This window comes from Pleurodeles waltl, chromosome 5 (genome assembly GCF_031143425.1).
Source record: "Pleurodeles waltl isolate 20211129_DDA chromosome 5, aPleWal1.hap1.20221129, whole genome shotgun sequence".
Taxonomy (NCBI): domain Eukaryota; kingdom Metazoa; phylum Chordata; class Amphibia; order Caudata; family Salamandridae; genus Pleurodeles; species Pleurodeles waltl.
Window position 1 is genome coordinate 277,691,543 of NC_090444.1, and position 13,727 is coordinate 277,705,269.

Genomic DNA, 13,727 nt, shown 5'->3' on the forward strand with positions numbered 1-13,727 from the left:
CAGGTGGGGGAGACTCTCCATAAGGTATGTAAGTACGAGGTTCACATCCCGCTGGAGCATTATGAACTGGGTAGGTGAGACCCTTAAGAAACCTCGCAACAATGGGGGATTTGAACAAGGAGGGTTTATCTGGCAGTCTAAGAAAGGCAGAGATGGCAGACAGGTAGCCTTTAACGGTACCCAAAGCAGATCCCTGCTGGGCAAGAGAGAGGATGAATAGTAGAACCTCAGACAGAGGTGCATAAAGGGGAACAACAGACTTGTTGGTACACCATGCCACAAATTTGTTTCAAGGACAGGCATATACCATTTTGGTGGAGGGATGCCTGGCTGCCAAGTATTAGTGCTTGTTTACCAGCTACAGCATTGCCGACTTTGGACGGAAGGTCGAAAGCTGTCAACGGCCGCCACTCAATCTTCACAAAAGGAGGCGGAGAATGGATACGTCTGCTGCAACAGAAGATCCTCCTGAAGAGGCAGTCTGATTGGAGGATCGAAGGCCATGCTCAGAAGCTGGGGATACCATACTCTTTGTGCCCAGTCCGGAGCCAAAGAATAACTTGGGCCAGGTCGTTCTTGATCTTCATCAGAACTCTGGGCAGACGTGGTACTGGCGGGAAGGCGTAAAGGAGGCCTGAGTTCCACTCAAGATGAACATCGTCGCAGAGAGAGTGCTGCTTTGGAAATTCTAATGTGCAAAACAGCTGACACTGCGTGTTCTCTGCAGAAAGAGAACTTGCGCCACCTCTGGGTGGAGACACCATTCGTGATCGACCATGCATCAACAGTTGCATTCATCTGCTCTGGCATTCAGGGAGCCCCCCAAATGTTGAACCACCAGGGATATGCCCTGATGTTTAAGCCATGTCCAGAGCCACATGTAAGTGGTGTTGTCCATGAACACCTGCAACACTTTCCCTTGGAGAGAGGGAAGGAATGCTTTTAATGCAAGCCTGATTGCCCGAAGCTCCAGAAGATTGATGTGGAGACCGGACTCCACCAGAGACCAGACACATCTGATCTCCAACTCCCCCATATGGCTGCCACCTCCCAGAAGTGCTGCATCTGTCACTACTGTGAGATATGTTTGGGGATGGGATAGGGATCTGCTTCTGACCCAATTGCAATTCGAAAGCCACCACTGCAGTTCTTGTGCAGTTCCCTCCGACATCCAGACCATGTTGGAGAGACTCCCCTGATGCTGCGCCCACTGGAACGTCAGGTCCCACTGCACTGCCAGCATGCGTCACCGGCAGGAGGCAGGAAGCCATGAGGCCCAACAGCATCAGAGTCATTCTCAAGGAAACAATGGTTTCACAGCCTGAATATCCTGGACTCGCTTTTCGGGAGAATAGGCCCGAAACTGCACTGTGTTCAGAACTGCTCAGATGAAAGGGAGCGTCTGAGAGGAAGTCAGATGTGACTTTGGCATGTTTATAGTAAACCCCAGCGAATGCAGGAGGTTTGTTCTAGTCTAGAGGTGGGAGATGACAGCTTGGGGTAATCCAACCTTCAACAGCCAGTTGTCGATGTAGGGTAAGACTGAAACCCCTAGGCGGTGCAGATGAACTGTGACCACCATCCCTTTTGTGAACACCAGAGGGGCGCTGGTAAGGACAAAGGGGAGCATGGTAAACTGAAAGTGCTTGTAACCTACCATGAACCGCAAGTAATATCTGTGGGCAGGCAGGATGGGAATGTGAAGGTAAGTGTCCTGCAAGTCCAACGCTAGCATTCAGTCTCCAGGGCCCAGAGCAGATAGGACCTGAGCCAAAGTGAGCATTTTGAACTTCTTCCTCAGGAAGAGATTGAGGGACCGGAGGTCTAGGATAGAGTTGAGGCTCTTGTCTTTTTGGGCACCAGAACAGAAGGTACCGGGAATAACAACCATGACCTACTTCTGGCACAGGGAACCTCTCTATGGCTCCCTTGGCAATGAAAGATGTAACTTCCTCATAGAGAAGTGCCAGGTGATCCTCCATCATCCGTTCGTAGGATGGTGGCATGGCTGGAGGGGTAGTCTTGAAGGGGAGGGAGTAGTCCCTTTGGAATATTTCCAAAACCCACCTGCCCGTCGTGATGGATTGCCAGTGGGGCAGGTGATGGCAGATCCTGCCAGCAACTGGTCCAGGATGGAGCGATGGACTATGAAGGTGTGGAGGCTGCAGCAGGGGTGGTGGTGGACTGGGCAGACTGCTGGCTCCCTCATCCACGAGCATGTGGGATCTCGCGTCCACAGCCATGTAGAGGCTGTGCAGCATGTGCAGCACAGTGGCTGGAGGGGAATGAATGCGGTTGGGTGCCCCTTCTGTAGCCATGAAAGGGGTGAAAAGCAGACTGTGGGGGGCAAGGAACAGCTGTGAGGCCAAGGGACTAAGCCCAAGACTCCTTAAAGTGCTCGAGCGCTGAGTCTGCTTTGTCTCTGTCGAGACGGGTGCCATCGAAGGGCAAGTCCGTGAGTGATTGTTGGACATCCCACAAAAAACCTGATGCCCTCAACCAGGTGTGGCACTGTAAGGCCACGGTCAATTCAACCGATCTGCCCAGTGAGTTGGTAGAGTCCAGCCCAAAATGTATAGTGAACTTGGCTGCATCTCTCGCGTTAGCAACAGCTTGGGAGAGAAAGGACCAGGCCTCCTCTGGAACCTGCGGCAGCACCTGCACCACAGTATCCCACAGGAAGGAAGAGAACATTTTCTTTCTAAGTTGATCCAGTCTTTTTGATTCCCTATCCAGGGTTGCAGATGGGAATGTGCCTGATTAGGAAGAAGCCTGGATGATAAGGCTCTCAGGTGTAGGGTTTTGGGTAAGTAATTTAGGATAGCTCGGCACAGGCCGATGGCGGCGGGCAATCGTCCTATTCACAGGAGCACCTGTGCTGGGTGTGAGCCAGGTACCAAGAAGGACATCAGTGAGGGGTTCATTAAAAGGTAAGAGGGGTTCCAAGGTGGAAGCCCAAAGCTGAAGCACCTCAGTCAGGAGGTTAGTCCTGACTGCCACAGAAGGTAGCTCAAGATGAAGACCTCAGCCACCCTTCTCACCACCATAGAATACGATGTCCTCTCCTCCGTAGCTACGGTAGGGGGAGAAAGCATGCCAGCGTCAGGTGAGGTATCCAGACCTCTAGCTTCATCCATTCTTGTGCCCAGTTCATTTCAGGGTCTTCCAGCTGGAATTCTAAAGGTTCCAGCGACCCCCTCCACACTTTCCCTGTACCAATAAGAATAAGGGTCAGGATCCAACCTGGGGAATGTAGGACCCGTCAAAGATGGAACCGGCATCGAGCAACGTCAGTCCACCTCCGGGTGAGGTATAAGTATAGGTTTGACACCGATAGTGGGCCTGACCAACATTTATGCCTGTGCCAGGGAAGGTTGTGTTGGCATGACCAGCGTCGGCAAAGATCCGACAATGGATCTTGAGTGGCCCTCTGGAGCCAGGGCCGAAGCCGCCGATGCTGAACCCGGGGGTGCTCCTTCCAACCCCATGGGGCCCGAAGGCATCGCAGGTGGGTCAGTCTGCCCAAATATGAGGCACATGGCCTCACAGAATTCTTTGAGCTGGGCAGGGGTGTCTCCGGCTCCCGGAAACTTGGGGAGATGCGGAGTCAGCGCAGAAGCAGGCTCTGAAGATGGAGGCCTAGAGCGAGTACGCTCTTTGCTCATCGCCCGAGCGACGGGGTGAAGTCGAAGAACATTTGTTCTTCAACTTCTTCTTCTTTTGACCCAAATGTCCTGAGGACTTCGAGTGGGATGAAAAAGAGTGGTGATGGTTCCGAAAGCCATATCGTGATCTTCCTCTCGATCAAGACCAGCAGGGACGCGGAGTTGAGCGTCAGGCCGCCATGAGCTTTAGGGACTGCTCACTCAAAGCCTTCGGGTTTGTAGCCTGGCACTCGGAGCACGACTTCGGGTCATGGTCGTGCTCCAGACACCACAAGCACATGAGGTGCGGTTCCAACACCAACATCTTGTGGTGACAGGAGTCACAAGGCTTGAAACCGGTCTTCCATGACATCCTCAACGTACCAAAAAAGTGTTAAAAAAATTGACAAAATGGACAGTCAAACAACGACTGAGGGTAGGTCCACTCCAGTTCTGCGCATAGGCTGGCATAGAAAGAAAAGAACTGATGTCAGCGTGAATGGGTGGCGCCTATAGACGACCGCAACACCATCACAGCCAACATGACGCCAATGACGCACGCAGAGTGGACTGATACCACCTGATGGCGCGCAAGGGTACTGCTCGAACAAAAATCTCTGGATACAGATTGATGCCTGTGGAAAAATCTAAGGTAAGGAATCTGCAACTAGAAGTCTCTGTCAGATACTGATTTTACAGTCAACCCTCGAACGTTGTAAAAGTTTTGTCCACTGACTGCCCTACTGCAGGAATTTCATAATGTTGCGATTGTAACAGCAAATATGTGTAAACCCTGTCCACAAACCTAAAGACAAATACTTATAAGCAATCAGCAGGCAGCAACAGTCTGACAAGTACATACAACGTGATACTGTCACACAGAAAGAGTGGGCCCTCACCTTTTGGACTTTCATTAGTCAGGGAGAGAATCAAAAAAGTGATCCAAGCCAATAGAGGGATTTTAGAAAAAGAGACCATAGATCTTGCTTTTGTTAACAGAAAGTAGCTGGTAAACATGCACTAATACTTACAGGTATATTCCAAACTGGAATTCTTGAAATATACAACCAATCAATAATATAAGCCACTTAGAATAAATGGCCATACTGCCCAGCGCTATCAGCGAAAAGTATCCATGAACAGATATTACTTGACTCTTCATTCAGAAGGTTTTTCTAAATTAACCCAGAGTTTTTTGCCTTCTTGACAAATGCAGTGTGAAGACTAAACTATATTGAGGGGACAAGGCGGGTAAAAAGTATTTTGATCATGGGGCTCAGCAGCTAGGTTTCCATAACTCATTTACAGTAAAGAACCTCGAACCTATTCAATCTCTGACAGAGTACAGGCTCTGCAACAATAAGAAGCAACTAGTCTGAGGACCACTGATGCACCCATAAATCTGCTTAACTGCATCCAGATGAAAAGACAGACTACCATCCGTAAACACAACCATGGAAAGTTGCATGTAGACATTAAAAAGAGCTTTAGTGTACAACAATCTTCCTTAAGAGGGAAGAATGTGAAAATCTCCCTTCCCTCAAAGACCACCCCAGACAAGGCAAGGGGGCCAAGGCCCCAGGGAGGAGTGATCTACTGTATCAAAGGTGGTAGGTAGCTACAGAAACTAACATTGCTTTTTAACTTACTGGCTTTGTCAATGCTTCTTGCTGATGCTGTGTAGCATCGGCAAAAAAAGGGTGGTGTGCGTGTCCATACAGAAAGACCAGATTATTTTTTTGGGGCGGCGGCAGAAGGGGTGAGTGGCCCGGGGGGACTTATTTTTGATCCAAGATGTCAGACACTATTTGGATTGGTAAATAAAAACAAATGTACTTTTAGTTGTTAGGAAGCACTATTTGCACTATGGAGCGGCGTGACAGAAAATGTTGGGTCCTGGACCTATTAAAAAACATAACATTGAAATAAACATATGTAAAGGACTGCTAGGGGAAGCAACAGGGAGTAGAGGTGGGAGAAGTGTTCTGAGCATACGAGCAATGGTGTTCTTAGCTCAAAGCTATTCCCCAATCAGGGGCTGGGTCTTCCATTGTCCGAGGTGAAGGCGTTTTTCCAGAAGCCATAATGTAACCACACACTTGAAAATGTGGTAGGCAAGTGCCCTAGAGAGAAGCTGATGCCTTCTCAAAAAGAAAAAGCCAACAGCATAAGAAACCTCCTTGGTGGATAAAAACTTCAAAGGAGTGAAGAAAACCAGGAATCAGCAATTCAACAGTGGAAATCTGGAGCGAACAGTCAGGATCAGCAAGTGGAGGGATCGAGGAAAAAAGCAAAAATACAGAGTTTTGTTGCAACACATACTCCATCCAGAAAAAAGCCTTTACATAGTTAAAGAACAGGAAAAGAAAAATAAATCAAACATCACATGACAGGAAAAACAAAGGATTGAAACAGAAAGGAATCACAAAAGAAAAAGCCACAATGGAAACGGGAAAGAAACACAACAATGACCTGAACTGGACTAGCTGGGGAGCAGCTTTAAAAGGCAGCTGCAAACCCTCATGCAGATGATTGACCTTTAGGAGATAAAGGACCAAGGAGCATCAGTGAGGAGCCCAGGAGCATGACGGAATGCAGACCCAGGTGAGTGAAAATTACAACTAGCGGATGTGGGCTTCGTGTGGCATTTCCTGACACCCGGGAACCACAGGACTATGCAAGGTACCATGGTTCTCAGATGTCCAAATGACCGAGATGCCAATGTTTCAAGAGTATCCCCTTTCAAAGGCCCCCAGTCTTGTCAAGAAAGGCCAGAAAGAATTGAAAAACTAATCTTGGGGCGTGGACTGAAGAGACAGAAACCAAAGAATGCCCACTAGCAGGATAACCCTTCCAGTGAACAAAGAACTGTAAGAGGCGTCTGAAAATCTGGAAACCAAAGATCTCACTAACTTCATATCCTAGTTCTTCATCCACCATAATAGGAGAGAGAGGTGAAACTCTAAGAAAAAGGATCGGGCATAAAGGGCATCTGTGAACTTTTGACAACTCATACTTTAACTCATCTTTTAACTACTCTTTTAACCCTCTTCAGAAAAAGGTTGCCTGAGTATATTCCACCCAAGTGGATGCAGCAGAAAGCTCGAAATTGTCTACAACAGTAGAGTAAGTCCAAATTTCCCTGGGATATCCTACACAAGACTTCCTCTGAGAAAGCTTCATGGTCGGGTCTCTCAAACATCTTCTGGAAGTTTGCCAAGAAACTGGTATAATTGTTCAGACACGGGTCTAGGGTGACAACAAAGGGAGGTGCCCAAACCTCAGCTGCACTGGTCAAGAAACCAATGAGATACCCCGCTTTGGATCCGTCAGAAGAAAACTGTCCAGATTAAAAGGCAAAATAAACCAGCAGGCCCTCCAAAAACTCCTTTAATATTGGAGGATCTCCAGAATATTAGGAAGTTGAAGGATTAATGGCAGGAAGGTCCCAACTCCTGGAATGTATTACTTGGTGAATGGCAGCATTCTTAGTCCTTAACTGGTCCAATTCTAAGGTTTGTTGCTGAAGGACAGCAGCCTGGTCTATACCAGGATCCATTTCAGAAATTTGGGCTGTTGCAACCTACTGAGGGCTGGCTGCTTTTCTGTAATCCGAGTTCGGGTCCTATGATGTCCAAAGTAAGGGTGACTGTTTCTAGAAGACATGATCTCATCACACAATGGTATAAATAGTAGGCAAGTGCCCTTGTGAAGCTGCCACCTTCGTAGGGGGAAAAACCAAAGACATAAAAAACCTTGTTCCTGGAAGAAGACTTCAAAAAATGTGAACAAAATTAGGAATCAGGAATCAAACAGTGAAATTCTGCTGAAGCTAAGAGTCAGGATCAGCAAGTGAAGGGAGCAAGGAAACAAGAGAGGAAACATGGCTTTGTTGCAACACACCCTTTAACCAGACTGAGGCCTTTATATAGCAAAAGAACAGGAAAAAGAAGTGACATCGAACATCACACAACAAAGACAAATGATTGGGAAAGCCAAAAAGAAATCAAGGAAGAAGGAACCATGATGGAAAAGGTAAAGAAACAGGAATGAAAAGCAGGACCAGACTAACTGTGGAGGAACGTTAAGGGGCAGCTGCAAATCTTCAGGCAGGGGATTGCCAGTAAGGAGGAGCAAAGAGCAGCAGCTAGGAGCCCAGGAATATGAAGGAAGGCAGCCTCAGGTGACAGAGAATAGTGGGACCACACAAGGTACCACAGTTCTCGGACATTCTAAATAGACTCTAATAGTTCCTTGAAGCATGGCACAAGGGAGGCCAAAAAAGAAAAAAGAAAAAGAAAAGCCATTGGAAGTGTAGGGAAAGCAATGGACAAGGTTGGTTGGTTATAGAGAAAAAGTATGTGAGGAGGAGAGCTAGAATACAAAAACACTCATGAATTATTGAATGAAAAGAAAAGAAGCATGGGCAAAGCGAATAGGCCTTGCCTATGCCAGCCATTGGCTTTGTTAATGGTTTTAGTCATGATGCGCAGCAGCATAGCTAAAGGTTTGTTGTAAAAAGAAAGCGCTGTGACATGGCCAGTGGTGGCTGCATCGCAGCACTTTCTTAAAATTGCTGGCAGGTGGCATCTTGGAGGGATGAAGTGTGAGGAACACAGAGGGTGTAGATGCCTCCTGCCCAGCCCTAACACCAGCAGTAAAAAAGCACTATGACTTGGCCGGCGTTGGCCAAATCATAGCGCTGTTTTTAATGAATTTTCAGCCAGGTTGCACAGCAGTGTCTACTCTGCAACTAAACTAAAAATATTGACAAAGACAATAGCTTGCATACGTGAGACCTACTGGCTTAACAAATGATTCTTATTCTGCGAGGATGGGAGGGGTAAGCAAACATGCAAGAGGCAATCAACAATGCAGAACTGGTGGAAGGACAGAGTGGGAGGGAGCAAGCAACAACATGAGATGGGAGGGTGTTAGTGGGCAAGCAAAATAGGGTGGGAGGGTGATAGGAGGCAAGCAACAATGTGGGACAGGATAGGAAGGACCAGCAACAACACTGAAGCAGGGAGGATGGGGTGGGGTGGAACGGTGGAGGGGCAAGCAATGGAAAAGGGTGGGAATGGGCACGCAACAACATGGAGAAGGTGGAAGGGGCAAGCGACAATACAGGAGGGTAACTCTCAGAAGTATTTAGGGCAATATTTGTCCAAAGCATGTCTTCTGGGTGACAGCTGCCGAAGCTGCTTTGTGCAAAGAAAAGCTGTTTACCTCCAGAGGCAGGGACAGATGCCAGAATGAACAAGAATTCAGACTGCTCCTGGAAACACCCAGCAAGAAGGAAAAATACAGAAACACATTCAGGCTGGTCAAAACAAGCAGCAGAGGATGGACAAGAAGAGCAAATAACTGGAGCTGGCAGATGAACCACAGAATCCAAGAAACGAGCAATGAGTAAGAACAGTTGTGATGCTCCATATAGTGGGAAACTGGATGGAACTTAGGGCCAGATGTAGCAAAGGGTTTTACCCATTCTGTGTCTATGGGAAAATTCTTTGGTACATATGGCCCTTAATTCCTGAAAGAGTTAGTCATCTTGGATTGGGAAGAAACAGGGAAAATAAATATGAATTAACATTATACATATATTTGATGAAAAATTCACAGGTTAAACCTTTATTAACATTATGAACACTATATTCTTTCTATACAAACCAAACCTAAACTACACAAAGATTACTAATTCTAAAGTTATAGGTATACCTTAAATTTATAATGTACACACCACCTTTAAATTACTATAACTTTATTCTTTAGATACAAACCAAACTGAAACTACACAAAAATTATAAATTATAAACATATACATTTAATTAATATTAATTTACACACAAAGGATGGAGTCGGGTAGAGTGTAGCCGCATACAGTCTAATAGTGTAGAGGCTAGTGTCATGACGTGGAGTGGCATACAGTAGTATGCCCTAGAGGGGGACAGCGTAGTTTAATGGGGCTGAGTGGAGTGGCATACAGTGGAGTAGCACAGAGTGGAGTGGTGTAGAGTGGAATACAGTTCAGTGTAGTGGCATACAGCGGACATAGAGTGAAATAGCATACAGTGAAATAGTGAACAGTGGAGTAGCACAGAGAGAAGTACACAGTGGAGTGGCGAAGAGTGGAATGGCGTAGAGTGCAGCAGATTAGAGTTGAATAGTGTAAGCAGTGGCTTAGAGTGGAGTTGCCTACAGTGGAGTAGTGTACAGTGAAACAGCGTTGACTGTAGCGGTGTACAGTGGAGTAGGGTAGTACAATGGAATTGGGTAGAGTGGAATGGCGTAGAGTGAAGTGGCGAACAATGGAATAGTATACAGAGGATTGACGTAGAGTGGACTGCCGGACAGTGTAATGGCGTACACTGGAATAGTGTATAGTGGAGTGGCATATACTGAAGTGTTGTAAAGTGGAGTGGCACACAGTGTAGTGGTGTACAGTAGAGTGGCGTACAGGGTAGTGGTGTAGAGTGGAGTGGCACAGAGTGGAATAGTGTAGAATGGAGTGGTGAAGAGTGAGGTGGCCTTTATTGGAATAACCCAGAGTAGAGTGACATAGGGTGGAGTGGCATAGAGCGAAATGAGGTAAAATGTAGTGGTGTACAGAGGACTAGCATAGAGTGTAGTGACGTACACTGCAGGGGCATACAGTGGAGTGGTATACGGTGCAATAAGATACAGTACAGTGGCATACAGCAAAGTGGCATAAAGTGGAGTGGCGTACAAAGTAATAGCTTTGAGTGAAGTGGGGTACACTGGAGTTGCGTACAGTGGAATAAAGTAGAGTGGAGTAGCACAGATTATAGAGGTATAGAATAGATTGGCGTAGAATGGAGTGGCATAAAGCAAAATAGCATACAGAGTAATCATGTGGAGTGGAAAGTTGTACAGTGGACTGGCATAGAGTGGAGTGGCGTACATTGGAACAGGGTACAGTAGAGTGGAGTGTCACACAGTGGTGCGGCTACGACTGGAGTGGCATAAAGTGGAATAGCGTATAGTGGTTTGTTGTAGAGTGAACTGGGCTACAGTGTAGCTGCATACAGTCTAATAGTGTAGAGCGGAGTGGCATAAAGTGGAACAGCATAGAGTTTAGTGGCATAGAACGGAGTGCCATAAAGTGAAGAGGCATACAGTGCAGTAGCATTGAGTGGAGTGGTGCAGAGTGGCACATCCAGTGCCCTGGGTCCAGGGCAGAAATTATCTGAGCCAATGTGACCATTTTGAATTCGTCCTTCCGCAGAACACGTTCAAACGTAGAAGGTCTAAGATAGGCCCCTGTCAGTTTTTGGGACAAGAAAATAGCATGAATAACATCTATACTCTTCTCTGAATTTGATATCTGCTCTATAGCAACAGGCACACCCCCGGTAGCAGGATGGACATACTGTAGAAGGAGCTGAGCTGGCATCTGTGCCCCTTTTTGTAATAGCAAAGAGCCCTGTGAACGTAAGAAGCGGATGCAAAAATCCGTTTGAGTTTCCAGGGCAATTTTTGTACTACAGTCCCTGTGCTTTTTGCAAAGCCAAGATAAAAAAGTGTTCACGCACCAGGGGTGGGGGCTATGGCCTGCTGCCAAGATGGATTGGCACAAACCCATTCCATTTAAAAAAAATCAAAAAAAAAATCATTGGTGTCTATGTACTTATGGTCCCCCAGGAAGGCCATACTGAAGGAGGAGGCAGGGTGGGAAGACCTATCTATCCTTGTTAGCATGTGGGTGGATCGTTGCTCAAGGACCATCCTCCTTGTGATCTGCGAGCAAGGAGTGGAACTAATGGAGAGAAGGAGTCTTTCCAACCACTTTTGTGCAGTGCAGTGCTCGTGGTGGGGGCTGAACTGTCCCTCTGCAGAAGTGCCCAAAATGAAAGCAGCCGAAGTCTTTAAGCTCCTGCTCATTTCAGCTTTTGTGGCATTCGTGTGCATGGTGCAATGCGACTCACTGAAAATGTAAAAAAAAAAAAAAAAACATCTTGGGCTGCTAAGGAAGCTTGCGAGGGATTCCCTGCCCTTAGCGTGAGGAAGTGGTGTTTACGTCCCCCACACTCAGGGACGTATCTTGTTCAGTAAGATTGGGGGGTGAGCTTCAGGTTTTCTAACAATCACGCTGTCATATAATGTTAAAATACATTTTTGAAGACTTTTAAAACAGAGCGGTAGGCCATTTGTGTGCATTTTTGTCTATGTGTATGAAAAAATTCCTGTAGCGGTAGTGCGGGAGAATTAAACATCATAACCTCCGCACTTACGTGGCTATGAGCCTATAAGAATGTTGTTTGCCTCAAAATACTGGCCTCCATCATTCTTGAATCCCATAATAACTCACCGCACAAGTTTCCCCAATAACCTTTAGCACAGAAAGTACATTCTCTCCCAACAGTTGCTGTACAATTTCTATCAGTCGAGTTCATCTCAGCTACAGGGCTGCACAATGAAGACAGTACGAAATGAATGATGGTCATTGGTCTTCAGACCTTTGACTCTTATTGCCCAACAAAAAGATGTTTACCTGTTCGAAGGTCATACCCTTCGGGCTGGCACAAGCCGTCCAGGATTATCTGCAAAGTAGATCCTGTTGTGTTCAGCTTTTTTGCAACGCCTTCGATTCCTTCTGCGCGTATTATTGCATTGACCCTGTTTTGCATTTCTAGTTTTCCAATGTCAGAGGTTCGGCCGTCAATGAGAGTTAAAAACCTAAAACAAACACATCATAAGTGACTGAATTGCATCCTGTCATTAGTAGCACGTCACGCAGTCTTGCCTTACACACACATTCTAGTTACCCAGAGGTGATTTCAAAGAGTCGTTTTATCAACAACGTTTTACATATTTTCTCTTGTACAGATCACTAGCAACATTTATTTTATCAAATTATGTCAAACCGATTTTTTAACATTCGGTTTGCTAAATGGACGGCGGAATTACCATGCATGTTGAACAAACGCACTTGAGAATGGTAATTGCTCTATTTGGTTTAGGGATTTTTTTAAACATGTTCTCTAAGAGATTGCTTATTTGTTTGAAGGATAAGAGCAAACAGACTCTATTAACGAAAGCAACTCAAAACCTCCACAGCTTGTAGTTTTCATGGTTTGAATGGCGCATTTTGTATGCCCTTAAACACACAATAGTTTTATTCGCTTTACACGCGCAAACAAGACCACACTTTTCACAGCCTATCAACAGCTGCTTTTTGCATTAAGGCAACTACAAATAGGCATTGTTTAAATACCCTGAGTCAACAGAACTACTCCAAATCTAAAAAACACAGCTATGTTTGTACATGTGCTGCATGCAAGAAGTCTGAAAACGCATGCGAGCTCTACATCTGTACGACTTATGCAGTGGTTTTAAACAAATAATTGTAAAAGACAAGGTAGACAGATAACCAGCATTTATTTCAATTATGTGATAGTTTGCCACCAATTTGCTTTACATGCAATTGCTTCATAAGAGAAAAGGAATAAACATAGTGTGCATTAACTACACATTTGTTTTAGGAATAACTGCCTTCATACCACCTAAAGCGAAGAAATAAAGGGCATTCCACGGTCGGTCCTTGAAGTCTTCAAATATGTTCATGCAAATGTCAATAAAATATTAGTAATGGCTGACAACGATGAGAATTCCATTTCTTTTTCAATACGGGATAGTGATAAAAAACAGACTCTTAGGATGGTAGAGTCTTGTTTACCAACTTGCAAGAAATGTTAATGTCTTTCTAAAAACTTAAAGTAACAAGTTTTTTCAGATGCTTTAACCCCTTTGCTGCCAGGGCTTTCCCCCCTCAGGTGCCAGGCCTTTTTTGGGCTATTTGGGGCAGTTCGCGCTTAGACCCTCATAAGTTTTTCTCCACATAAGCTACCCACACTAAATTTTTGTCCTTTTTTCCCCAACATCCTAGGGATTCTAGAGGTACCCAGAGTTTGTGGATTCCCCTGGAGGAGACCAAGAAATCAGCCAAAATACAGCAAAAATGTTTTTTTTTTTAAATGGGAAAAAAGGGCTGCAGAAGAAGGCTTGTGTTTTTTTCCCTGAAAATGACATCAACACAGCATTTGTGGTGCTAAAATCAAC

General features: G+C 45.8%; 1 protein-coding gene across 2 annotated transcripts in view; it reads right to left on the minus strand.

Annotated features, from left to right (window-relative positions):
- SRBD1 (S1 RNA binding domain 1) overlaps window positions 1-13,727 on the minus strand; it is a 759,215-nt gene that overhangs the window by 52,278 nt on the left and 693,210 nt on the right. For both annotated transcript variants that reach the window (XM_069234013.1, XM_069234012.1), the window contains exon 21: window positions 12,160-12,344. In XM_069234013.1, coding sequence (XP_069090114.1) covers window positions 12,160-12,344 — 185 coding nt within the window. The remainder of the gene's footprint in view (window positions 1-12,159; window positions 12,345-13,727) is intronic.